The 27,525-nt window shown below is 58.7% G+C and overlaps 1 protein-coding gene across 2 annotated transcripts in view; it reads right to left on the minus strand.

Moving 5' to 3' along the window:
- Nucleotides 1–27,525, minus strand: part of OSBPL5 (oxysterol binding protein like 5) — a 55,772-nt gene that overhangs the window by 21,476 nt on the left and 6,771 nt on the right. For both annotated transcript variants that reach the window (XM_075545222.1, XM_075545221.1), the window contains exons 2-6: nucleotides 8,145–8,301; nucleotides 6,299–6,381; nucleotides 1,829–1,909; nucleotides 1,527–1,628; nucleotides 459–662 (exon numbers count right to left, since the gene is read on the minus strand). In XM_075545222.1, the coding sequence (XP_075401337.1) occupies nucleotides 459–662; nucleotides 1,527–1,628; nucleotides 1,829–1,909; nucleotides 6,299–6,381; nucleotides 8,145–8,280 (606 nt within the window). In that variant the 5' untranslated portion in view covers nucleotides 8,281–8,301. The remainder of the gene's footprint in view (nucleotides 1–458; nucleotides 663–1,526; nucleotides 1,629–1,828; nucleotides 1,910–6,298; nucleotides 6,382–8,144; nucleotides 8,302–27,525) is intronic.

The following is a 27,525-nucleotide window of genomic DNA, read 5'->3' on the forward strand; positions in this document are numbered from 1 at the left end:
CATCCTGCTGGGGAATAGGCCTGGCTGACCAGCAACTCCCTGGGATCCCCAGTGCTTCTTGCTTGCATATTAAAGGTGCCTTTTCTGTACAGAGCCTGGCCCAGCCCTCCCCCCTTGTCCCCAACATCCTTCTCAGTCACATGTGCACCCCCTGACCTGGTCCTGAGTCCTCTTGCCCCCACCCACTTTCAGGGCTCACGCAACTGGTCAAGTCGATTGTGACTCAAGCGCCCCCTGTAGATACTTACAGGGGTCTCATCTTTCTTCCTCGGACTAGCTGGTGAGTTTGAACCCATGGTGGGTTTGAGCTCACAGAGATGCCAGGGATCTCAGAGGGGTCAGAAGGCCCTGAATACCCCCATCCTGTTTTCATAGCCCCTCTAAGTCCTGCTGGCCACCTTCACGGCCCAGCGGGCTCTGGGGTTCCCCCTGCCCTCATGTCCCCACCTGGGCCCCACCTTCACAGCCCACACAGACTGGTCCAGTGGGTGGAAAAGCTTGAAGCAGAAGCCGTCCTTCTTGGAGGGCCTCTGGATGAGCTGGCAGCACTGCAGCAGCACGGTGCCCACCCAGTGGCCCACCTCGGGTGTCTTGTAGATCAGCAGCAGGCCCGGCTTCAGCACGCACCACAGCTTCGTCCAGCTCTTCAGGGTCCCGCGGATCTGCCGGGGCCGCACAGGTGTGTGTGTGTGTGTGTGTGTGTGTGTGTGTGTGTGTGTGTACGCGCGCGCCGCCCCCCCCCCCCGGACAGCATCTGCGCATGGGGGGGAAGGGCTGCCAGGGGTGGGACTGGGACCCCTGGATGTGTGCCCCAGGGGCCTTGTGTCCTGTTCACGAGCACACACCAGAGCAGGTGCCCTGGTGGACACTGATCACACCTGGTCCTCAGAGGAGCAGACTGGGGTGGACACACAGGAGGACCGGGACAGATAGGACAGGGCCTGCCACAAGGCCAGGCACGCCCAGGGGGCCTGGGCTGCTGGTGACTGCCAGAGAGGATGGGGGACTTCTGTAAGGGCAGCCCTGGGGTGAAGGGGCAGGGCACAGAGGGCGGTGCCGACTGCCCTTCCCTCTTTCTCCTCCCTCCCCTGTCCCTCACCCCCTTCTCCAAGGCTGTTTTATGCCCCCTGTTCCCTGGGAGTGCCTGGCAGGACTCAGGGCCTCAGGCAGAGACTTGGTTTTGTTTGAAAGGACGCACATCCGCTCCCCAGACCCCATTCACTTACTCTCTGCTCCTGATGGCAGTCCCCACCTGCCACTGATGGGGAAACTGAGGTGAATGACTACGTGGGCAAGGTCCCAATGGGCCTCCTGACCCCAGCCCTAGTCCTCACCCCATGATCGCCCATCCTCTGCAACCTGCACAGGTACTGAGGTCCCGGGGGTGGGGTGGCAGGAAGGGCAGCAGCAGACACACTGGGGTGCTGGGGAGCCCTGTGGGGGAGGCCTCCCCCTGAGCTGCATCCATGCCCACCCCTCCCACCCTGCTGATCCTGCCCCACCCTGCACACCCACCCGCCCCCCACCTTCAGGCTGTCGGCCATGATGACCACGCTGGGGTCGGTCAGCGCGCTGACCAGTTGCTTGGTGGCACGTTTCTTCTCCTGCCGGTAGTTCTCCTTCTGAGCCTGTGGGACACCTCTGGTCAGGACCCGGTGCCCATCGGTTCCCGCTGCCTCAGGGCATGAAGCACCCCCCTCCTCCCCCCTCCCCCCACAAACACACACAGAGTCCTCAGACAGGACAGGCAGGGAGCGGAGAGGGCAGGCTGTGGAGGTGGCTGGCCCCCACCCCATGGCAGAGGCCTCACTGGCCCCAGGGTTCACACCTTGAGAGTCTCTTTCCTGGTGGCCTTGGCCGTTGGGGACACACACTCCTTGTCGAACCCGTCACACAGCCGGTACTCTGCCTGCGGGGGGTGGGGTGGGGAGCCGGTGAGGCTAGGGAAGGGAGGGTGACCTTGTGGCACAGCACTGTCCCCTGCCCCCCTCCGCTCACCACTGCTTCCCAGGGAAAGACTCTGGAACCTGCCTGGACTGAGGGTGGGACTCGGGGACACACAGGGAGGGGCAGGGGCTCCGGTCCAGGGCTGTGTCCAGAGGGGCTGGGCACCCAGGAGGAACAGAACTCCCAGAAGAGGGTGGGGTCCAAGAGAGGGGGTTCTTAGGAGGAATTGGGGTGTCTGGAGATGGGAGAATCTCCAGGAGGGGCAGAACACCTAGGAGAAAGGGGCCAGGAAAGGAGGTCCCCAGGAGGGACCAAGTACCCAGGAGGGGGTGGGGTACCCCGGAGAGTGGTCCAGGAAGCCCCAGAGAGAAGGCAGGTGAGAAGGTGCCGTTTGTAGAAGTAGTACCTCATACCCCCCTCTACCCCGTTCTCCAAGTGTCCAAGCAGGGATGGGCCTACACTGCAGGTGACTGGCCACAGCCCTCAACAGGGAGGGTCAGCATTGTAGGCAGGGACCCCACCATGTCCCCCGAGAGCTGTCCTCCCTTGGGAGGCTGGCTGGGCACAGTGACCAGTGATCAGGGTGCTGGAAGGGACCTTGGGCCTTCTACGGAGGGGAATGGAGGGCTGGGTGGGGCAGGGAGAGTGGATCCAGGGACAGGGTTCAGGTTCTAGAGCAGGGCCGAACTCCAAAAAGGCCAGTTTTCGAGTGCCCGGGCTAAGACCAGCTTTTATACTTTTTAATGTCTGAGTCCAGGTCAGAAGAATGAGGAACAAATGAATGAATGAGCCCACGGCCAATGCCCCACAGCCCAGCCCTTCAGCAGATGAGGTTGACAGACGGGCTTGCTTTCGGCAACGGGAGATGCTAAAACTCAAATCCACTGCCACCAAGTGGATTCCATCCTCCCAATGGTTAGGTTTGAACCCACGGATGCAGCCACTGTGTCCGTCCATCTCCTCGAGAGCCTTCCTCTTTTTCGCCGTCCTTCCACTTTGCCCAGCCTGATGTCCTCTCCAGGCACTGGTCTCCCGTCATCACGTCCAAAGTATGTGAGACCGAGTCTCCCTGTCCTTTCACATGCAGCCGCCTCAGTTGTGCACACCGCGGCGGGTCAGGCGCACCTACGTCTCCAGAGACGCTCCTGTTCTTCAACACCTTAGCAAAGTCTCCAGCATCCGATCTGCCCTTTAGTCTAAGACGGCTGCTTCTGTCTGCGTTGATCGTGAATGCAGGTGAAGTGACAACGTCCTTAGCCACGCCCATCCCCTCCCATTTGTCAGAATGTCACCACTGGTCCAGCAGCAAGGATTTCCGTCTTCTTTTTTTTTTAATTTTATTTTTGGGGAATCAAATTGTTTTTTATTTATTCTTCTGCCAATCACAACTGTGACAGTCTTTTTGGTGCCAACGTGACACCTGTAAGAAGATACAGGTGGAGTATGACCTGTCAGTAAGGTTGCAGCCTGACCACCTCCCTTAGAGGGGCCACCAAGACCTGTAACTCTTGAAGGCTGATCTCTCTCTCTCTCTCTCTCTCTCTCTCTCTCTCTCTCTCTCTCTCTCTCTCTGCCTTCACCTTCCTGCTTGCTGGCCACTCTGAGAGCCACCACAGTCTCACCTCATTTCCACAGCCACTGGAGCCACACGGTTCTGCGCCCACCAGCCTGTGATCCTCCTGCATCCTGCACCACTGCCTGTGGCTGCGTGAGTCTGCAGAGGGACTAGCGGACTTGAGTTGGACTGGGCTGATGTGTAATAACTTCTTGACAGAAAGCTCTTTCGGACACACGCAGGAGGGTGGGGTGACTGGAATTGTCTCCCCTGTCACCCTGGCCTCACACACCCCCCTCACACACACCCTGGTTTCCATCGACGGTGACTTGTCAGTTAAGAAACAGTGGCTCCCCTGAAGAAGCCACCGCGACTGTGCACCGCGGAACTAGCACGACTGCATGGTCACGTCCGTGCGCACCAATCCCGCAGAGCTGCGTGGGGAAGGAGCTCTCACGGCGGGCCTGGAGCAGCAGGGGATGGGTGCGGCTTTAGCTTGCCTTCTCTACACATGCCTTGCAGCCCCTAAGCCCGCCGGTCAGAGCCATTCCCGGATAGGGATCTGCACTAACACGTTATTCCCACGACCACAGCTTCCGAGCAGCCCCATGCAGCTCTGCGGGGTCTAGCTGGGCTGCCTCCTCTAGCCAGCTCTCCCCGATTGCTCCCGTCCTGCAGCGTCTACCCTCTCTGGTCCCCTGCCACCGGGCAGTGGGATCCATGGGGGCCCTCGGTTTGCTGTTTCCTGTGTGGGTGGTGCTGCCCTGTCCACTCTCTGCTTATCTGAAGGCCTTCCATCGGTTACAGGTTTCCTGAAAACTTGAAAACTGCTTAAGCAATAGGTGGTCGACCAGGGGGACTGGATCCGGGGGCTGCTCTGCCACCTTCTCACGCAGAGACAGACGACGTGGGTCAGAACCACCAGCCCGGACCTCCATGGCTCCCGGCACATGCACATGAGCTGTTTTCTTCATACTGAGTCTTCATTCACCCTGACGGCTGCGCTCAGTCTTTGATCTTCATCAGCAAGGGCTCCAAGTCCCTCCAACTTCCAGGAGCACGGTGCGGTGCGTCCCCTGCATCTCGCAGGCTGTTCTACACCTCCTCCGATCCTGAGGCTACCTTCCTCTGCATAGAAGCCAGTGTCTCTGAGGATGTGCTCAGCCAACGGACTGCATAGGGCGGCGAGAGGACACCATCCCGACGCACACCTTTCCTGATGCGAAACCACACATCGCCTCCACGGGCTCCTCATGAGCTCCATGCAGTCTGGGACTCCCCTTCTTCTCCGTGGTTTACGGTCCAGTCGAAAGCCTTGGAACAGTGAAACACAGGAAACATCTCTGGTGTCCTCTGCGTTGAGCCGAGGTCCGTCTGACGTCGGCAATGACCTCCCTTGTTCCACGTATTCCTCTGATCTGGCTCGAACCTCTAGCAACTCCCTGCCAATGTGCCGCTACAATTAATGTCGAGTGATCTTTAGCACGGTTTTACACGCGTGTGATAGAAATGACGCTGTTGTGTATTCTGTGCATCTGGGTCGTGGAAGAAGTGCAGCCGGGGTGCTCTGCAGAGGCGAGGATGGCGAGGTTTCATCGCACACACTGAGGACGTGTGGTTAGCAGAGACCAGTCCCTGGAGAAGGACATTGTGTTTGGTCACGTGGAGGGGCAGCGAGAGAGGAAGGCCCTCGTCGAGATGGATGGCCGCAGGGGCCGCAGCCCCGGGCTGGAGCAGAGAACACGGTGAGGATGGAACAGGACCGGGCGTGTCCTTCTGCTGGGTGTCAGGCCCCTGTATGAAGCCGGCAGTGTCCTGGTGTGCTGTCCATCAGTCACTGTGGGTCGGAACTGACTCAACAGCACCTACAATTACGAGCTCGGCTGGGAACCTAAAGTACCCAGAGGTGCCATGGGGGAAACATGGTCGTTGGGAAACCCCTGAGGGGGCGTGTTTTCTGAGTCAGAGCCGACCCCACAGCACCCAGCCAAGCACCCTGATGACATACTAGAATCTGTGTCCTTTCCCAAGTCACAGCCAGTAAGAGTCACCTTGAGTTCCTCTGATGAGCACGGCGTGAGCGTGTGGTCCGCACTGCATGCATGTGCATGTGTCATCATGTGTATGTCTGTGTGAGGGTGGTACATGTGCTCATGTATGTAGGCATGTGAGTACAGATGTGTACATGTGTGTATTCCCCCAGAACATGGCGTCACACTGGAGAGAGGGCCTGGAGGGAAAGCGGGGGACGTGTGTGTGTGAGACATGTGTATTCCCCCAGAACATGGCGTCATGCTGGAGAGGGTGCCCAGAGGGAGGACAAATGTGTGCATATGAGTGCAGGTGTGTACATGTGTATTCTTCCAGAACTAGGGGTCTTACTGCAGAGGGTGCCTGAAGAGAGAGGGGGGACACATGTGTGTACATGTGTGTATTCCTCCAGAACTTGGGGTCATGCTGCAGAGGGTGTCTGGTGGGACGCACATGTGTGCATTTGTGTATGTGTGTACACGTAGGTGTATTTCTCTGGAACTCAGCATCATGCTGGAGAGGACCTGGCAGAGAAGGAACCATTCCGAGCAGTTTCCCTGGCGCAGTCACGCTGCTGACCGGCAACTCCTTCCCTGCTGACTGGCCATTACTTCCCTGCCTAGCAGGGGGACTTAGATTGCCCTGCCCCTGCAGTGCCTCTCAGGAGCAGTCTGGGGTTGGAGGTGCCCCATGATAGCCCACCCCGCACTGGGTCCTGCTGCCCCTGGCCCAGTCTCCTGGCCACCGTCACCCAGCAGGTCTTACCGGTGGTACCTTCGTGGCAGAGCCGGGAGTTGGTGGCCCGTCGTCCCTCGGCAGAGTGTGCCCATTAAGCTCCATGTCCTTTGCTGTGACAGTGATTGAGGTCAGGCGTGGACGGCATGGGTGGGGGGGAGGCAGAGGGGGCCAGATGCAGGGTGGCTGGGCAGGACAGGAAGCTACCCAGAGACACCAGCCAGCTGAGGCCCTGCCTGGAGGGGTGTGCTCAATGCCAGGCAGTGTTCCCACTGGGAGGGACCCAGGAGCTCCGGCCACGCCCACTGACCCCCTTGGCTGATGTGGCTTGTCCCTTGGGGTCACCCATGTCAGTCCCTTGGGGACTCCCATAAGATCCATAGAGCACTCTCCCCTCCCACCCCACCCCTAAGTGGCCAACTCTGCCCCGGGTGGCCATGGGGGAGGCGGGGATGAGGGGGCTGGGTCAGAGCCTTGGAGCAATCACACCCTGTAGTTTGTGGTTTTCAAAGGAACAGTTTGGGGCTCTGGAAGCCAGTGGGGGTGGGGAGGGCAGCAGGAAGGAGGGATCAGGGCCAGGGAGCCCGGCAAGGAGGGGGACAAGTCACTGCTTCCTGTGGCTGGGGAGCAGGGGTGGGGTAATGGCCTGCTTCCCAGGTCCCTGCTACTAAGAATCAGGGTGGTGACAACCCAGGTGACATTCATCCTGCTGAAGCCATAAGCCACCCCTACCCTCCCTAACCATGCAGCTGGCGGTGTCCTGGGTGGGTGGGGTGTTCTGTGGGCCCTGCTGACCTCCTTGCCCGGAGTCCAGGCAGAGAGGCCTCCTGGCCTGGGAAAGTCCCTGGCACGAGGGCTGCTTAGGTCACCCCTGCCGGCCTTCTGGTCCCCTCTGCAAACTCCCAGTGTGGGGGGGGGGCAGGGCGGGGGGGTGAGGGGTGGGCAGGGACCTGGTTATGTCCAAGCAAAGCGGGGCCAGGGAGTCGATTCCGACCCACAGCACCCCTGGGAGTATGGGGCACTCAGTGGAACTGGGCGCCACAGGCTCCTGACAGTTTCAGAGGCCACGGGCCAGCCCTGACTTCCAAGGCAAAGCCCCGGTGGTGCAGTGGGTTAAACATCTGGCTGCTCAATGCAAGGTTGGCAGTTCGAAACTACCAGCCACTCCAAGGGAGAAAGATGAAGCTTTCTACTCCCGTAAAGAATGACAGTCTTGGAAACCCACAGTGGGGACAGTGCTGCCCTGTCCTACAAGGTCGCTGAGTCCGGTGTTTGGTTTTCATCTCTGAGTGGACTTGAACCTGCAAAGCAAGTGCTGCCTCCTGGGCTGGGGGGGGGGCGCAAGGGGGGACTGGGAGGGCTGGTAAGTCTTTGGGGCGGGCACAGAGAGAGCTGGGGAGGGGTCAAACGGCTGGGGAGGACCAGAACTATTGTCCTCGCCTGGGAGAGCCCCCAGGGTGGGTGCCGGCTGTGTCCAGCCTATCATCCCCACACTGTGTGGGCAGGCTCAGCCCTCACTCAGCTGGGGCCTGGGTGGCTGGTCACCAAGAATGCCCCTTCCCAGGAGTGCCGACACCAACACGTGTCCATGCTGCAGGTGGGAACCTAAGCCCACAGAGGCACAGGGCACTCAGATCTGCTGCTGGGGCCTGGGGCGATGAGCTGACTGCCTCCTGGCCTTAGAGAGCATCCTGGGATCCCAGGGGGACAGGAAGGTCACCTGGTCTGTCTGTTGCCCTATCGCTTCGTGGGCCCCTTTGCTCCTTAGCCCCCTGGGGTCCACATCTGAGGGGTGAGCACGTGGACTAGGCAGAGAGAGGAGAGAGGGCAGTCTGGGGTCATGCAGCACAGCGCGGGCAGGCATGGCGGCACCCACCTGGGCTGAGCGCGCAGGGCTCACTGTCTGGACCAAGGAGCAGGTTCCGGGCCAGCTTTCGGGGGTCAGCTTTCTGTGGGGTGGAGGAAGGTGGGCAGAGCGAAGACCTTCGCCGCAGAAAGGTCTCTTCCTTCATGGTGCGGGCGGCTGGGGGCTTCTGGTGAGAAGCAGAGCATGTGGTCACACCCCTGAGCCTCCCTCCAGGGTCCTGGGTAGGGACCAACCAGGTAGCATCGTCTAAGCCTTGGGCTGGCTCGGATGTTAGACCGGGGGCTGTGGGACCAGGAGTTGAAGGATCCAGGGTCGTGGGACCAGGATGAGGGTTGGCAGGGAGGGGTGGCTGGAATTAGGCCTGTGGGGCAGGCATCTTTGGTGGTGCCTGTCCCTGCGAATTCTGGTCCCTGGCCCAGTGAGAAAGGGGGTCTGCTGACCCTAGAGTCTCCTCCCAGGGAAGGGTGAGACCATCCGGTGCAGGGACTTAGAGAGGGGGTAGGGGAGGCCAGGCGGCCCCCACAGTCCACCCCCCCTTGCAGTTCAGAGTCCTGGGCAGAACCCTGTGTCAGAAACTCGTCCCCTGCAGACTGTGGCTTCAGTCAGTGAATCAGCCCTCTGGTGGTGACCCCCCAGCCCCCTTCCCCAGCAGAACAGGGTGCATCCTCAGTCTCAGGCGATGGTGGTTGCACGTTGGGCTGCTAACCGTAAGGTCAGCAGTTCGAAACCACCAGCTGCTCCTCAGGGGAAAGAGGGGGCTTTCTGCTCCCATCGAGAGTGACAGTCTCAAAACCGATTAAGATTGCATGACTTGTTTAAAGGCGGTATGGCCACGTGGGGGTGGAACGCTCTACAGTGAATCTCCAGTTCTCCCCAGAGGACTGAGCGACGGAACTATTGAATCATAGGATATGTTAATTACATGACAATAAAAATATTTCCCTCTTTTGACGAGGAACATTGAAAAAAAACAAGAGTAAGTCTCAGAAACGGAGGGGAGCCGTTCCACCACATCCTGGGGGTCGCCGTGAGTTGGAGGGGGGCGGTGGTTTGCGGATGGCAGGAGTTTAGCTCACCAGGCCTGCCTTCCTCCTGAGTCTTCATCCAGAGGCGCCCCCAACACCGGTCCATCTCGCAGCCACCACGGGCTACGGTGCTGGGCCTGGACTAGAACCCGGACCTCCCACCGGGAAGAGCTCTTGGAGCCATGAACGGGGTGGAGTGCCACAGGGGAGCTCACAGAGAAGAGCACCTGAGCCCATGCGGCCACCCTGGCCACCACCAAGGGGACTGGGGCTCACAGCAGAGCCACCTGTGTCCCTGAAGGACAGAGCAGAGCTGCGTCCACGGCTGGGGAAGCAGGCTCTCTCCTCCCAGAGGGGCTTTAGCCAGTGTGCCACCAAGGACTGCCCACACCCTGCTCTGAGCCCTGGTGGGGAGGGCTGGTCCCCTGCGCCCCTGCCCACCTTACACCCTGCCCGCCCTACTACATGTATGGCCCTGTCCCACCCCATTCACTGCAGGCAGAGCTGGGTGCTGAGGGTGTGGCCCAGCTCCCTGCATCCACTGCCCGCTCAGCTCACTGAGGCATGTCTGGGCCTCTTTCAGCAGTTCCTGGAATTGGTCTCCTCCCGGCTCTCTGGCCAGGCAACTGAGGGCTGGGGTCTCCTCGTTGTCTCCCCCTCTCCCACCCCCACCCAGCCTGGCCTCCAGGGTTCCTCACACCAGCCCACAGGCCTCCTCGCCTCATAGTTGGGGGATCCTGTCAGCATGCGGGGTGCTGAGGCCCTGGGCTGCCCACCACCACCCCGCCTGATTATGATGATCCTGCCACTAGGTAGCGGGCATCAGGCCAAATGGGTCCCTTGTCCCCTTCACAGATGGACAGTGGGGCTCAGGAGGCCAGCTGGCGGTAGACAGTGTCTGCCCTGCTGCCCACCTGCTTCCCGAACTGACACCCACCCCTCAGCCCTGTCTGGGCTTTGCTTCCTATAAACTCTGCTGGGTGGGAGGCCAGGTGCTGGAGGGCCCCCATGCATGTCAGAGTCACCAAGACAGGTCCTACCCGACTCACTCCACTGAGCACCAGGTAGCATGCAAGGTACGATGAGGGAGGGGACACAGGTACCCCATGGGGGCACCTGTGTCCCCCCCAAGTGCGGAAGGGCTTGCTCTCCTACAGTCTCATCAAGGGGGCTGAGCCTTGCAGACTTGGGATGGGAGGGGCTCTCGTCCCCAGGGCAGGAGACCAGTTCACAGTTCAGCGCCTTCTTTTCCATCCCCTCTCCCCAGCTGCCACTGTCCACCCTACACCCCCACTGCCTGCCTGGCTCCACAGGTAGATGGGGGTAGGGGGTGACAAGGGTGCCACTGGCTGCCTTTCTCCTCTGACCGCACTTTGTGTCCATTCCAGCACTGCTGACCACCTCGGGACCGGGCAGTCTGCGGCACCACTGCCCACTCCCCTCCCACCACCCTGCTTCCCTCCCATCACACGTACCCACCCATCCTTCCTTCTGTCTGTCTATCAACCTATCCATCTATCCATCCATCCTCCCTCACACCCATCCAACATCCATCCGTCCATCCTCCTTTCCATCCATCATCTTCCCACTTGCCCACTCTTCCATCTACCCAGCTTCCTCACTCTATCTCCCATCCATTCACCCACCCACTCATCTAGCCCTTTAGCCTCCCATCCATCCTTCCATCTATTCATCCAGCTGCTTTCCCACCCACCCATCTTCCAGGAATCTCTGTAGCCAGTCAGCTGGCCAGCCTGATTTCTCCTCCTGTCACCCCTCTGCTCCCCCACCCCCTATCCCAGGCACATCAGGAGCGATGCTTGTATCCGTCCCCACCGTCTGCTCCCCCACCCCCTATCCCAGGCACATCAGGAACGGTGCCCATATCCGTCCCCCCCTCTGCTCCCCCACCCCCTATCCCAGGCACATCAAGAGCGATGCCCGCATCTGTCATCCCCTGTGCTCCCCCACTCCTCTCCCAGGCACATCAGGAACGATGCCCGTATCCGTCCCGTACTCTGCTCCCCCTCCCCCTCCCCCAGGCACACCAGGAATGATGCCCGCATCCATCACCTCTCTGCTCCCCCCTCCCCCTTCCCCCAGGCACATCAGGAGTGATGCCCACATCCATCACCTCCCCCCTCCCCCTTCCCCCAGGCACATCAGGAGTGATGCCCACATCCATCATCCCCTCTGCTCCCCCTCCCCCGCATCATTAGACTAGATGCTCGCCTGAGGGTCTGCAGACACCTTGGTGAGAGCACGCAGAGCTCAGCAGTGCAGGCAGCACCAGCGAGGTATCCAATGCCCAGGCCAGTGTGGGGCCTGCAGCCACCTCTGACCAGCTCAGACAGAAGGCCAGCAGCTCGTCTCCATGGGGCCCACCCCCTCGATGAGGCCTCACCCTGGGCTGTGGCTGTGGGGCCCCAGAGCTGCCCACCAGCTGGGCACTCTTACACACGGGCTCCGCTGAGGGGTGGGGGGCGGTAGTGGCCGCTCTGCTCCATGCAGCTGTGCTCGCCACAGCCCCTGCCAGCCCCCTCGCGCCTGCTCCCCCAACCATCCTTGCCCACTCGATCCCAGACACACGGGCCGTCTTTGTGTCCCCAGACATACCAAGCTCAGTTACGCCCCGGAATGCAGTCACCCACAGAAGGCTGGTCCTTCTCAAATGCTGCACAAGCGGAAAGGTCACTCGCTGGGGTGGCCAGCCCCTCCCTCTCCCCACATGATCCGAGCTCCACCCAACTCCAGACCCGCCTGAGTCCATTTCCAACCCCCACGTCTTTATCTGCCTGCCACTAGGCTTGGCTGTCAGGGTTAGGTGGGCGGGGCACATCCATGTGGTCACTGCTGGCCCCCACTGCCATATGGCCAGGTGTGTGGTGCTGGCTAGCTCCTCCTCTACTGGGACCTCAACTCCACCCGGCTCTGCCATGTCTGACCTCCTGGGTCCAGTCCTGTTCTGTGGCTTCCCGAGTTCCCTGCACCCACTACCCACTGCAACCCCAGTACATAGCACGACATGGTGGGCATGGCCCCAGGTGGCCCTGGTGACAGTGGGCATGGCTCCAGCATGTCTCTGCCAGGTCCCACCGGCCCGAGTGTCCCAGATGATCTGTTCAGCTCCAGGGAGGGGTCGAACTGTCTGATCTCAAGGTCACTGGTGACCTGGTGAGTGGGTTGGTGCCCCCAGTCCCGCCCACCCGGGAGCTGCCTTTCAGCAGTTTGCCCAACGTGACCTCCCCACCAAACAGTGGGGGGGATGCGAGGACCCAAGGAGGCAGACCCTGCATGCATGTCCCTGGTGGTGGCCGGTGGCTGGAGGTGCGGGGACAGCAGTGAGGAAAGGCCACTGGGCACCATGTGGTGTCTCACACTCTCCCTGTGGCACACAGCCCCCAAAGCTTGCTGGGGTTCCCCAGCAGGCGAGCACAGGGGCCCCCAACAACTCTGAGTCATCCCCATATACCAGAGCAGCATGCCAGGCTGTGGCCCAGGGTTGAGCCGACTACTTAGTGCTCAACCCAGGCTGCACAGACAGCCCTTGGGAACAGGGCCCTGGGGACCCCCAATGTCCACCCAACAGGTCCAGGCTGGTGCTCAGGCCCAAGGCGGTCATCCTAGACTTGCTGTGTTGGTTCGGCTGTGGCTTGCCCAATGCCCGTGAGGGAGACCACCGCCCGAGTTAAAGGTCTGGAAAGCGAGCCCTCAGGTTGGGGGACATGATCAGCTGAGTCTTCTCCAGACTCAGAGATGGCTGAGGCAGGGCTAGGGGAGGACTGACCTTCAGGAGGGTCAGTGGAGGCCCGGTGGCCAGAGCTCTGTCTCAAGCCCTGCAGCCAGCCATCAGTAGACTGGCCTCCACCCTCCCCACATCTCTGGACCAGACCATGCCCCCTTTGCCAGTTCTAGGAAGCTGGCCCTGTAGGGGGGTGGGAGATGTGGTCTCCTCTGTGGTCCCTCCAGCAGGCCTGGCCCGCCGTGCCCACCAGGCTGCCGATGCGATCTCACAATGGTCTGGGTCTGCATCTGGGTCTGCAGGGGATGTGGATCAGAAGTGGCACCTGGAGCTCTGGGTGGATATCAGGTCCAGGGCAGTAGGACCTAGGTCCCAAGGCCTTAGGGAACACTGAGCCAGCCCCTCTCCAGCAGCAGGCCTCACACCGCCTGGCACCAGTTACAGGGCCCCCGCTGGCTGCCCTTGCCCAACACAGACACTAACTGGGGGAAAGCGACAGGCCGGTGGGAAAGAAGACCCTCTCTCAAAGGATGATGACAACATGTGTGCAGATATCCCTGACACCATGGAGGGATGCAGGGAGGCGGTAAGAGCTGGAAGAGCCCCGAGAAAATGGTTGAAAGAAGAAGACTCCTTCACCCATGGGTCACTTTAGGTGACTAGGACAAAGCCTGTGGGTCACTTTTGATGGCCAGGATGAAGCCAGCCACTCTCAGAGCCTGTAGGGTTCTGGGATCCCAGGGTGGGGGTGGGGGAGCGCATCCCTTGTGAGACGGTGATTCCGCACCAAGTGGAGGAGGGGGAGCCAGGGGGCGAGGGCTTGGCCATGGCAGGTGGGAACAGTCGGTCAGCTGCCTTTCTCCTGAGGAGTGACCGGTGGATCACAGCCCCCTGCAGGACCACAGCTCCACCAGGACCCCTAAGCGTGCAACAGCGTGGGGGAAACACGTGACACCTTGAGGGAATGACCCCGAGGGGACAGAGCCACAAAGCAGGCACAGACTGCTGGCTCCAGGCAGGGTCGCCCCACCCATTCACTTTGTAAAAAACAGAAGCGCAGGATGGGGAGACGTGGTCCAACGAGGCATACCTGTCCCCTACCCTTTGGGGATAAGGTTGAAACAGGATGCACCGAGTCCCCAGGGAAACACGCAGGGTGGCTGCAGCCACTGTCCACTACAAGGCTCTTCTTAGCTGCCTTCACCCACCGAGTGGCCAGCAGCAGGAAATGGTTTCCACACAGTTGTTCGCCCCTGGACGCACAAATCACACAGCCACACAGAAAAACGAGTCTGGCCCACCCCCAGGTGGAGGTGGGGATGCTGAGCCCAAGCAGCCAGACACCTGACCTGTCCCTGTCACCCGGGTAAGTGAGACGTCCAAAGAGGCCGGTGAGAGAGACCAGTGTTCCCTGGGGCCTGGGCCTGGGGCTCGGGAGGGGGGGGTGGTGCGTGCTGTGGGGTGGGGTGGGGCAGGGCGGGCACTGAGCTGTGTTTACAGGGTGTGGGGAACATTCGCAGTGGAGGCGGGGTATTTCAATCACAGGAAAGGCGACTCCATGCACTGGAGCGGTGGTGTCGGCGAAGACGATCGAGCGTGCCGTGGACCACCAGAAGAACAAACAGATCCGTCCGGTCCGACGTACTTTGGACCCGCTGTCAGGAGAGATGGGTCCAGGAGGAGGACGTCATGCTTGGTGAAGCAGAGGGGCAGTGCCAGAGAGGCAGGCCCTCAAGGAGATGGACGGACTTGGTGGCTGCCGCCGCGGGCTCAGACAGAACAGTGAGTTCGGCGCAGGACGGGGCCTTATACGTGGAGTCGCTGTGGTTGGGACCCCTCGATGGCACCTAGCGACAAACACCCCATCTCTGACCACATTTACAGACCATAAAGCATCACTGAGAAGCATCCCACAAGGCCGGGTGGGGGAGGGTGATGCCATGGCCAGACAGGCAGGGGCAGCTGGGGTCAGGATCCAGGCCTGAAGGCAGACACAGGCCCTCTTCACACGCCACACACGCTCCAGTCAGGGTCACATGTGGCCCAGGGACAAGCTCATGCCGTGTCGGCCTCCTTTCTGGCTGTCACCTCTGCTCAAGGAGCCTGGGGAGGGGGGCACCCTCTGTAATGTTATGGGGTGTCAGGCAGCAGACCCAGATCTAGGTCTGCCTTCCCTGCCCCCATGACATCACCTTCAAGGCCCCAGAGAGCCTGGGCCTCCAGGACGGCGGGGGGAGGGGGGAGGGCTTTGGTGGGGGAAGGTAGAGGTCACTGGACGTGGCCATGTGGCAGAGGGCCTGGTGCCTCCCATGTGGGTTGGTCATGGGGAATGCCCCCTGCCTCCAGATAACTGCAGCCCACCTGGCCCAGGGCAGAGAAGCCAGGACGTGGCCGGGGTCTGAGGATGTCCATCAGTCACTCGGCCAGGCCTTCTCAGCTGGTGAGATTCCCTATCAATCCTTTGAGAGGTGAGAACAGCACCAGACCCTCCCCACAGTCCAGAGGGGTCTCTTGGGTCTTTGGACCCAGCCCAGTTGGGGCATCTGTGTCTGGAAAGTCCCCCTCAGCCGAGCACCCAGCCAGCACCTGCAGGGTTTGGCGCAGATCCTGGGAGACCAGTGTCCTTCCCACCCACCCATTAGACACATGAGGACAGAGCTGTCATCCCATCTCCATCCCTGACCACCGGGCCAGAGCTGGTGGTCTTTGGTACTGTCCCTGACCCCTCTGGCTGCCCCATGAAAGACAGGACCACCCACTGAGTGGCCCAGCACCCTCGTCACAGCTGGCGCCCTGCTCAAGGCCCGGGCTGAGGCTGATGTTCCTGCGAGCACCTTCCAGCTGGGGGACCCTGCTGTGGTCCACGGGGTCTCCACTGGTCACTTTGCAGAAGCAGAAAGCCAGGCATTTCTCCCTAGTCTGTTTGGGCCTGGAAACTGTAGCCTGGCCACCTGAGTGGCCCTGCGGGTGTTTGAAATACTGGGGACATGGCTGCCAGCATTGGAGCCAGGCCTACAACTGCACTTTCCAAATAAGGCTCAGCATTCTCAAAGGAAAACAGCCAGGAAAAGGTGCCACCAGGGACAGGGACGCTCCCTCAGCACTGATGCCAACCCACAGCCCCTGTGGGGCGGGGCGGACCTGCCCCTGTGGGTTTCGGAGGCTCTAAATCATCATGAGAGTAGAGAGCCTTGTCTTTCTCCTGCTGAGTGGCTGGTGGTTTCAAACTGCTGACCTCTCACGGTTAGTGGCTCAACGTGTAGCCCACTGCGGGCCTAGGGCTCCTGCTTCGGGGGCTCACGGTATCAGATGACCTCATTGTGACCTTATGCACCCTCACCACAATGTTCCTTACACACAAGGATGGCAGGCCTTGGGGCAGGTTATCAGGAAAAGGTCCTCTCGCTTGGCCAAGTAAAGGGTCAGCGCACATGCAGGAGACTCCCTGGGATGTGTGGCTCAACCAGCCATCCTGAGGTGGCCACAGGGCCAGGGAGGTGCTGCTGCTCTCCATGGCCCCCGGTGGTCAGAGCTGACCCGAGGAAGGCCACCCGATGACACACAGCACTTGAGACGCAGATGGCGACAGGCCCGTGGGATTGAGGAGACTGGTCCTTGGGTCCCAGCCGAGCCTCCCTTGCTGTGTCCCCATCGTGTCATCCAAGTATCTGCCCAGCCCCCCACCCTGACCTCATACCTGAACTATCCTACCACCCCCAACATCTCAGGTGGGTCCCAGCTATCTCCGTTTGGCCACAGCTCCTGCTCGAGCCAACAGTGTCACTTGGAGGGTCTCTTCTCAGGCCAGGGACACAGCAGAGGCTCAGGAGGCAGGGTGGTCATCCTCTCTAAGACCACCTCCTCCAGGATGGCCCGATGGCTTGGGTATGCAGCCTTGCACCAAACCCCAGGGGGTGAGGGCAACACAATTTTCCATTTCTTTTGCTAAGCTAACTTTTTCCAGGAAGTGTTGTGGGTTCCCAGGTAAACACACCTGATGCAATCAGTCTTGGGCTGCCCAGGGCCTCGTCCCAGGGGCCGAGGGCCAGGGAGAGGGACCTGGAGCCCCAGGAGGGCCCACAGCACATCCAACGTGGCCAGGCTGGCAGGAAACCTTCATGGGAGGTGGGGAGTCCCAACGCACAGGACATAGAGGCCCTGCTCGCCTGTCCCTGTCTCAGGGGCCGCTTCTAAGCTTAGCAGCAGGATGAAAGGAACCAATCCCCGGGGCCCACACACCTCTTATTTGCAGGGGGCCACTCCCACCAGGGTTCTGCATCTCTTACTGATGGTAGCAAACTGTCCAGTCCCCCAAAGTGCTCCACGCCCCTTACTGGCATGCTCCACCCAATCATTTTGTGGGTGTTACAAGACCCTAGCGAGGAGGGCCCCAGATGAGAGTGAATCAAGTCATATTACTACCATGGCCCCTCGCCACGTGTCCGTCCGTGTGTGTCTCACTGCGGCCGCCTGTGTGCTGCTATGACGCTGGGAGCTATATCCCTGGGGTTCCCAATACCAGCAGGGTCCCCCAAAGTAAACAGACTTCGGGGAGCTTCCAGACTATGAATGGACTGCAGAGAAGGAACCAGCTGCCTGCTTCAAGCCAGCGGCCCCTAAACTCTCACGGAGAGCAAGGGAACATTGTCAGTTCCTGAAGAATGCAAAGCCGGCATGTACCCAGGAAGACAGGCGATCAGGAGAGACATCAGGGAAGATGTCCCTAGGGAAAGACATGGTGCTCGGTACAGTGGAGGGGCAGCGACAAAGAGGAATGCCTCCAGGAGACAGACGGGCACCGTGGCTGCAGCCCCAGGCTTGCACATAACAGTCGGGAGGATAGTGCAGGCCGAGCGGGGCTTCATTGTTGCACATCCGGTCCTTAGGGCGCAGAATTGACACCCCCACCCGCACCCCACCACACCACAATGACCACCAGGGTCCATACAGGCCTGGTTCCTGCCTGCAAAACCAGTTTAAACCTGTCTCTGCAACCATGTTTGGTAAAGGAGACGGGTAGGGGAAAGGAGGAAGGCTGTCCAGGAGATGGACGGGGCACCGTGGCTGCTACGAACGGGCTCGGGCTCAGGGACAGTGGCGAGGGTGGCGCAGGGCGGGCGGGTTTCCTTCTGCTGTGCATGGGGTCGCTATGGGTCGGAGCCCGCTCGATGGCACCTAACAAGACAGCCCCAGAGGGTCTCCACGGCGGTCATTTCTGCAGAAGCGGACCGTCACACCTTTCCCCCACACAGCAGCTGGTGCCTGCGAACTGCTGCCCTTTTGGTTAGCAGTCGAGTGCTGAATGGCTGCACCACCAGATGGGGGTCCTCTGCCAGCAGGGACCTGTCCACGGTTCTTTGCACTCTGATGGCACCACGTGGAGCACCCACTTTCAGCCACAGGGCTCTCGATTCCCCCCCCCCCCCCAAACACAGTCCGAGGTAATGGACTGGCCCATACAATTCCTCACCGGGAGATCAGCAAGGCTGCCCCAAACCCCATACCAAACTCACCGCCACCGAGCCGATTCCGACTCACAGCGACCCCACAGGGCAGGGCAGGGCAGAGCCGTGTCTGTGGGTTTCCGAGACTGTGCGTCTTTATGGGACCAGAGAGCCTCGCCTTTCTCCGGTGGAGTGGCTGGAGGGTTCGAACTGCTGACCTTTAGTGTTAGCTTCATTCACCGGACCACGGTGGATACTAAGCCACCAGTATTTCGAATACCAGCAAGGCCATCCCTTGTGGGCAGCTTTTAGAAGAACTTGCAGAATAAGACAGACTAGCAAGCAAGGGCTGGCAACCAATTGCTGAAAATCGCCCAGTAAGAACCGTGCGGGCCACTATAGGATACCGTCCCGTGCAAAACGCTCAGAGCAGAACACACGGAAGCCTCAGAGCTGCAGGGGCTGGTTTTGAACTGCTGACCTTGAAGATCACAGCCCAACACGTGACCAATTACGCTACCAGGGCTCCTACCACCCAGGTCAAAAAGCAAGCCATCCGGCCCCGCCCCAACCCCCCTCGGCCCCACCCCCAGCCTTCCTGGACCGGGCTTCCTCGGGTTTTGTGGTTTATTTCCCTGTCTCTCATCACCCACAGGGCGTCCCTCAGGCCCAAGTGTCTTCAAAGTCACACTGAGGATGAAATGGGCGTTGGGATGGAGGTTAGGGGGCGTGGGTGGCCTCGAAGTGGCCCTGCGGTATGCTTAGGTATGGAGTAGGTATGCCTGCGACCCCAGGGCAAGGTCAGAAGTTGACGGAGGAGACCCCACAAGAAGGAACCCGGACGCTCTTTCATTTAAGGAATATACAGATGACAGCGCTGGCACGAACTTTTGATTTTCTTCTTTATATTTATTTATATTGGCATATGATTCATGTGCCACACAGTTCAATGGTTTCAGTATTTCAATTATCATAATCAACTGTTGAACGTTTCCTTCATCCTTGTACCCATTATTATTAGCTCCCCACTATCCCCTAACTTCATCTGCTATAACCCTGCTAAAAAACCAAAACTCAGTGCCACAGAGTCCTGTCTGACTCCAGGACAGGGTAGGACTGTCCCTGTGGGTTTCTGAGGCTGTAACTGTTTACAGGGGCGGAGAGCCCCCTCTTTGTTCCGGAGAGCAGCTCTTGACCTTGTAGTTAGCCACCCTAACGCACAACCAGCACGCCTTCTCCACAACCCTAAGGGGCGATGAATCTACTTACTGACCCTACGGTGTGCTTGGCCTGCATTTCATATAAAGAAAATGATACAAAAAACCCTCAACACGGGCAACAAAACAATACGAAACCCAGACACACCCCATATAAGAGAATGCAGAAGATAACAGAAAGCAGAGCAAACCCAAGGCAAGTCAAGGGCAATAACAAACGACAGCACATTACCTTTTAACCCAACCATGTCCGCAGCACTCCACCCTCCAGTGCACGGAGAGGAAGCCCTGGTCAGCTGGACCAGGAGTCCAGTGGAGGCCCAGCCCCCACGGGGACTCTTCACATGGACCTGAGCCGTCACCGTCATCCACAGCCATCTGCAAACCAGGTGCTCAGAATCCAAGCTCCAGCGCAATGCCCTCCTCTGATCCTGGATCCTAACATCGACAGAGTCCTTGGGTCACACGGGCTGGTGTGCTCCTTCCGATGTGGACTCGGCGGACATGTCACCCAGATGGCCGCTCGCTTCCAAACAAGCCTTTGAGAGCCCAGGAGCCACTCTTCCTGGTAGTCTATCACCATGTGACCCCTCACCACTTTGCCGAAGAGCCTACACCCTCAGGGAAAATACTCAGCAGGGCCACCTCTCCAGAACTAACTGCTCTTAGATTAGATCAAGTGGAGGCCAAAATCCATTTGTACAGCTAAAAATACCCCCCAAACTCGTGCCATGGATTCACTGCTGACACAGAGACACCCCCTTACCCCCTCCCATGGGTTTCTGAGACTGTAATTGTGGACGGGAGTAGAAAGCCCAGTCTTTCTTCCATGCAGCTTCAGGTGGTTTCAAACTGCCAACCATGCGGATTGCAGGCCAACGCATAACCACGACACCCCCGGGGCTATCTAAGTCCACATATGCCTCCGGTCCATTCCTGAGACAGCAGCTCCAGACCGTCAAGAAACAATTCAAGTACCCTCTGCGAGACACTTGGCAATTCCAATTATGTATCAGCAATTGAGCCAATGGTATGGATTCTAAAGAACTGCTGAGAAAAAGAAAACACACGCACACACACATACATACATATACACACATGCACATCTACAGGAAAGCTTTCTGGACCCACGCATACGGGATACCCACCCACACAAGCTAAAGTGTTCAGGAAAGCAATGAAGTCTGGGGCAGGGACCAGCTTCAGTAACTCCCACTCACCAAGGCAAAGCCGTTCCCGAGCACCAAGACATACCGCAAAGCAAGGACACGGGAGTCCAATGATCTGTGTTCTTGTTGTTGTTAGGTGTTGTCCAGTCGGTTCTGACTCAGAGCGAGCCCATGCACAACAGAACAAAACACTGCCTGGTCCTGCGTCAGCCTCACTGTTGTTCTTATGTCTGAGCCCACGGTTGCTGCCACGGTGCCCCTCCACTTTACCAGCATGATGTCCTCCTCCAAGGACTGGCCCCTCCTGACCACACGTCCGAAGTGCGTGAGGCCAAGTCTCACCGTCCTTGCTTCCAAGGGGCGCTCTGATGGTGCTTGTTCGCAGATGGATTTGTTCGCTGTGCGGTCAAAATTCTTCCCCGGCACCACCATTCCAACGCAGTGACTGTCCTTTGGCCTTCTTCATTTTCATTCAGCGCCCTGCCTCCACATGCATGTGAGGTGACTGAAAATACCAGGGTGTGGATCAGGGGCACGTTAGCCCTCAAAGTTACATCCTTGCTTGTCAACATTCTAAAGAAGCAACTTCAAATGCAAGGGATTCAAACCAAAGTCCGCTGATCTCCAACGCACAACCGTGGAGAGCAGTCCTCGGCTTCTTCTCACACCTGGGTACTTCAGTCCAAATCCTGAGATGACCTCCGTGGGGCCAGGTGGGTCCTAGGCAATGACTTCCTGAACCCAAATCAAGCCAGACTCCCGACCACCAGCCAATGCCCATGCAGAGCGACCCTGTGGGACGGCGCATAACTGGCCCTGTGGGTCTCTGAGGCTGTGACTCTTCTCGGGAGCAGGGCCTCCTCGTCCTCCCTCGGAGAAGCTGGTGGGTTTAAACCACCGACCTTGCACTTAGCACTCTAGCACATCTCCACCCATCACCTCACCGGGGCTTCCATCACTTGATGAAATTAAAAAACCCGCACAAATTAAACTCAAGGGTGATCAGGTGCACGGGGTTTGCCCACGGAGCAAGCTCAGAGGCAGGAAGAGGTTGTGATAGTTACATCACCTGTTGTCAATTTGAGAAGTAAGAGCGAATGGGTGAAGAAAGCTGATGGTGCCCGGTTATCAAAGATATAGTGCCTGGGGTCTTGAAGGCTTGAAGGTAAACAAGCAGCCATCTAGCTCAGAAGCAACAAAGCCCACATGGAAGAAGCACACCAGCCTGTGTGATCACGAGGTGTCAAAGGGATCAGGTATAAGGCATCATCAGAACAAAACAATCTTACCATAGTGAATGGGGGGGGGGAGTGCAGAGAGGAGACCCAAAGCCCATTTGTCAGTCACTGGAGATCCCCTTGCAGAGGGGTCTAGGGGAGGAGATGAGTCAGTCAGGGTGCGATGTAGCACCGATGAAAAATACAACTTTCCTCTAGTTCCTAAATGCTTCCTCGCCCCAACTACCATAATCCAAATTCTACCTTGCAAGTCTGGCTAAACCAGAGGATGTACACTGGTACAGATAGGAACTGGAAACAGGGAATCCAGGGTGGATGATCTCTTCAGGACCAGTGGTGTGAGTGGCGATACTGGGAGGGTAGAGAGTGAGTTGGAAAGAAGAAACCGATTACAAGGAGCTACATGTGACCTCCTCCCTGGGGGACGGACAACAGAAAAGTGGGTGAAGGGAGACATTGGACAGGGCAAGATATGAAAAAATAATTTATAAATTACCAAGGGTTCATGAGGGAGGGGGAGCAGGGAGGAAAGGGAAAAATGAGGAGCTGATGCCAGGGGCTTAAGTGGAGAGCAAATGTTTTGAGAATGATGAGGGCAATGAATGCACAAATGTGCTTTATATAATTGATGTATGGATGGATTGTGATAAGAGTTGTATGAGTCCCTAATAAAATGATTTAAAAAACAAACAAAAGAGTCAATGGGTAGAGGGAGTTTAGCCTGTCAATCAGGTCACAGCTTGGTGGCCTCATTTGGAGGCGCTAAGGAGATACATAGCTTGCTGGAGGCAGGACACATGCTCACTCCCTATGAGACATTCCTGTTGATAAGACACATGGAGCTACCCCAGAGCCCTGGGAGCTGGAGGAGCCATGTGGAGACCCATGCCAGCTCTGAAATGCTTCCACCGCCACTGGATCCACAAGACTTTCCACTCACTGGCCTGTGATCTTCCTGCATTTGGCGTCATTGCATGTACTGTGTGAGTCTGAAGAGGAATTTATAGATTGATATCGGATATATAGGCTAATATTAGACTTATGGACTTGATCTGGACTGGGCTGGGATGTTTTCTTAATATTCAATTGCTCTTGTACATAAAGTTCTTTCTTATACACTTGAGTATGAATTTCTTTCTCTAGTCGACCTGGCCTAACACAGGGGTCCAGAAGAAGGCAGGGCAATGGAGAACTCAGGGATGGAGGGAGACAGGGGCTGGGGAGGGGGGCCACGCCCCAGTGGGGAGCTGTAATTGAGGGTAGCCAGTTAGCTGGGTTGGCGCCCCCCACCTCCCACCCCACAATGCAGTGTTAGCACACAAATTCCAGCTCCTGTAGTTTTGATAGAAAAACCTTGACACATGGAAGGTTATGTAAGCAAGTGCAACGTGGTTTTGGGGTTCTGGGGGAGACCGTGGAGCCGCTCCCCTGCTGCCCAGCCACCTGGCTCTTGGGTGGCTCAGGGCCTGCTCACCTGGAGGTTAACAGGCCAATGTGTAGCCCCTGCTCCATGGGGCTCCTATGCGGACAATGGGGGTGCAAGTTTGTTAGCAATACAGCTAACAAAGCATTTGCCGTTTCCACCACTGCTGCTGAGTGGATGCTGGCTCTGGAGATGCCCCGAGAGAGCAGATCCCCCCTGTGGATTTTCTAGCCTGGCTGGCACAATAAACTATCGCAGAGGGGGTGGGTGGTCAGGCCTCTCTCCCTCTGCGCAGCTGGGTGGGTGTGAACCTCCGACCAGCCCTCACAGCTGTGCCAGCAGCCTCCTGCCCCAGTCTGGGAGACTCTTTGTGGGTCACCAGGGCCCATGTTCCCCTGGGGCCGTCTGGCTCAGGTAGGCAGCTGGCCCAAGCAGGGAGTGTGACCATGACGCCAGCCCCTTGGCTGGGGCCGGCCATGCCAGAGGTGGGCGGGTCCGGGTTCCGGCTCCAGGCTCTGGGCTCTGGCTGGCAAGTGACGAATGCCCACCATGCAGGGAGCCGGGCTCACCCCAGATCAATAGAGTGTTCTCTGCGTGTCTGAGATTAAAAATAAACTGACACACAGACACAGTTTATACATCACGAGCTCTCGGAGGACAGTGGCTCACCTGTGCTTCTCCCCAGGGCCCTCCAGAAGCCTGCAATGATGAGCCTACTGCAAGGCCGGCCTGGGGGCCGTGAACTGGCCGGGCTCAGAGTCTCAGGCAGCCGCAGGGAGGGGTGGCTGGCTGCCTTGGCTGGCTGTGTGTGCTGTCCTCCACTGTGCCCAGAGGACAGAGACTCTATTTAGGGACAGCTGGAGGAATCGGGCAGGATCCTTCTCCCCTGCTCCACTGCCCCCTGCAGCTAAACCCACCCAGAGCCCCTCTCTCCCCATCCCCCCCGGCCCCCCAGCAGTATCCAGCCAGATGATGCCCACAGCGAGGACCCAGCTGGCTCTGCAGAAGGTGCCAGGCCTCTGAAGAAGCTGGGGCAATGAGTATGCCCACAGGCCAGCCTTCTGGGGTTGTGGGCAAGAGGGCACAGGTTGGGGGTCCCAGAGCCTCCCTGCCCAGTGTCCCATGGCTGTGGTCATGAGGGTGGCTTGCAGGAAGAGAAGTGGTTACAGTGTGGGTATGCAGGCTGGGTGCTGAGGTCAGGGCATCCGTAGAACATGATGGCCCTGGTCACCCAGGGAGGAACCTCATGGTCCAACCTGCCTTGTCCCCAGGCTTTCAGTACACCATCATGCCCCAACGGCTGCCACCTCCATGTCCCTATGTCTCTTCTTTTATAGGACAGCACTGGGGGAGGGGGAGCCCTGGTGGCATAGTGGCTACATGTTGGGCTGCTCACGGCAAGGTCAGCAGTTCAAAACCACCAGCCTACTCGGCAGGAAAGAAAGGAGGCTTTCTGCTTTCATAAAGAGTTACAGTCTCCAGGGTGCAGCACAGCACCCACAAAACACACAACATTCTTCTAGCTCTGTAATGCTTCCTCCTCCCCCACTATCATGACGCCAGCTGTACCTTACAAATCGGCTAGATCAGAGCATGTACACTGGTACAGATAAGAGCTCTCCACACAGAGTCCAGGACAGATAAACCCCTCAGGAACAATAATGGGAGTGGTCTGAGCCCTTTCCAGTCACCTGATGGAGGGGAGAGGACCAGCTTTTTCCTTCTCTGGCAGGTTTCTGCCCCACCCGGGTTCCAGCATTCGCAGGTTTTACGAATTGGTCCCCTGTGTGGTGGGTGCCATTCGTGAAGAATGACTGTTGGGATGGCGTGCAATTGCTCTGCCGAAGCTGACCCCCGCCCCCAGCCCCCATTCGTGGTTGGAAAGCCCCAGAGGTGCCCTTGAAGAAAGGCTGGGGCTTGCCTCCAAGAAGAGGGATACCCAGAAAGCCCTGGGGCAGTTCTTCTCCATGGCCAGAGGGTTCACCCCGGGTTTGAAGCGAGTGGACACCAGAGGTTTGGTGTGGGCACCAACAGAGGCCAAGGATGGTCCATGAGCCAAAGGGGACCCTGAGATCCTGACCAGGAGGACCAGCATGGCCGGGACCTTGACCTCCAGGTGGCAAAGAAAGCAAATGTCCCAGCCATCCACTTGAGCTTCCCCAGGAGATGGAGATGCCCAGAAGCCCTCAGCTCTGAAGCAGGGCACCTGGCCACTTCCTGTGGACACTCCCGGCATGGACCTGAGCCCCGGAAGCTGGCCTGGCTAGTTCATGGACTCTGGACACTCAACCTAGGGGCCTAGCTGGCAGGACACAGGGCCCGGGGCAGCTGTTGGCAGATGAGTTCTGCTTCCAGATGACTTGCCTGTATGGGTGTATAGTCACCCTGGACCCACAAGCCCCAAGGGTGCCCCTTCTCAACCAGATCTAGCCCCTAGCCTCTCCTTCACTTGCTGGTTTTAGGTTCAAGCCTGTCTGATCATCTTTAAAGAACACAACCAACAGATCCCCAAGAGACCCCAGGACCCCCGAGAAAAACTTTGGACCTCAAGCCCTATGGAAGGTTTAGGAAGAAAGCTGGCCCTGTCCCCAGCCGGCACTGAGACCTCGGCCCACCCCGGCTGCTGCCCACTGTTGTCCCCAGGGAGCTGGAGGCCCTTGGAAGAACCTCAGCTCTCCATGATGCTGCTGCTCACAGCAGCTCCGCTCTGTGCACCTCGCTCAGGGGGCATGTGCTAGATCCCAGAACCCTGCTCTCATGCAACCCCCCTGGAGATGCCCTGTGAATGTGCCGGCCATGGTGCTAGGAACACAAGACAGGATCCAGGGACTGCATGGAAAGAGCCAGAAAGTCCCTGGGCAGGAATGGAAACAAGAGGTGATGCGTTTGTTTACACACAGCTGAGCGTGGCAGTGGTGTGCAGTCTGCTCTGCTTGTCCTGGCCTGCCACAGAGTTACCCCGCCCAGCTCCGGAGAACAGCCCCATGCTCAGTGAAGCCAAATCCTTCCCAGTCCAGGGGGGGGGGCACCCCCACCGTGGTTGGCAGGGCTTACCACAGCTGCTTTTCAAAAGCAAATAGCCAGACATTTCTTCCTAGTCTGTCTTGTTCTGAAAGCTCCAGGGTCGAACCCCATCCAGCAAGTCTAGCGTGGCACAGCCTCCTCTGACTACCAGAGGCACATAGGCCGGGGGGTTGCACCCTGGTCTCCAGAGTGGTGAGTGAAAATTTGGCTGCTGGGCCATCCTGCCCTGTGTGTGATGCTGAGGCCATTTGGAGAGGGAAGGGCCAGGAACAGAACATGCCCATGTTGTACAGCAGCACCACCACCGGGAAGCCAGCCTGGGTTGATTTATGGGCCATCTGTCCTCAAGTAGTAAGGGTCTCAGGATGGGAGGAGGAGTGCTGCCAGTAAGATCTGGGGGGTGGGGTGGGGGGTGGTGGAAAGGGCAGCCAAGACAGGGACAAGGATACCTGACTCAGGCTGGTGGGCTTTTAAATAAACCTGCAGCAAGCCCAGCCCAAGGGGGAAACCAAGATCCAGTCTGTGGTTTGTGTTGCTTGGCTTAGATCCATCATGAGTGCTAATTAATCAGCAGGAGGTGGGCCTCCCCAGCCCAAGAGGTAGAGACCAAACCACCCCCTCCCCCTGGCATAAGCTCTGTGAGTACACAGCCTCAGCAGGGACCTCGTTCTCTGATGGGAACACCAAAGTTCAAAGGCTACACCAGACTTGCTGGCAACTGAGCCCTGGCCCGCCACCACTCAGGGTCCACACTCACCCCAGACCACCAGGACACTCAGGATCCACACTCACCCCAGACCACCAGGACACTCAGGATCCACACTCACCCCAGACCACCAGGACACAGACCGATCACATTGCCGAAGGAGCCAGGCCTCAGGTAAAAAGACAACCCGGAGCCAACAGAAGCAGGATGTGGCTTGCTGGCTAGCAGGGGACAGAGAGGCAGCACACAGACCCTGTCCTTTGGGGGTCCTGGGGGCCTGCCTTCTCATCATAGAGCCCCTGCAGACCTCCTCAGAGGGGAGGGGACCGAAATCTAGGCCCCCCTCCCCAGCCCCACCCAGAATAGGCTTGAAGGCATGCCAGGTAGGGAGGACCGTGCCCT

This window comes from Tenrec ecaudatus, chromosome 4, assembly GCF_050624435.1.
Source record: "Tenrec ecaudatus isolate mTenEca1 chromosome 4, mTenEca1.hap1, whole genome shotgun sequence".
Taxonomy (NCBI): Eukaryota; Metazoa; Chordata; class Mammalia; order Afrosoricida; family Tenrecidae; genus Tenrec; species Tenrec ecaudatus.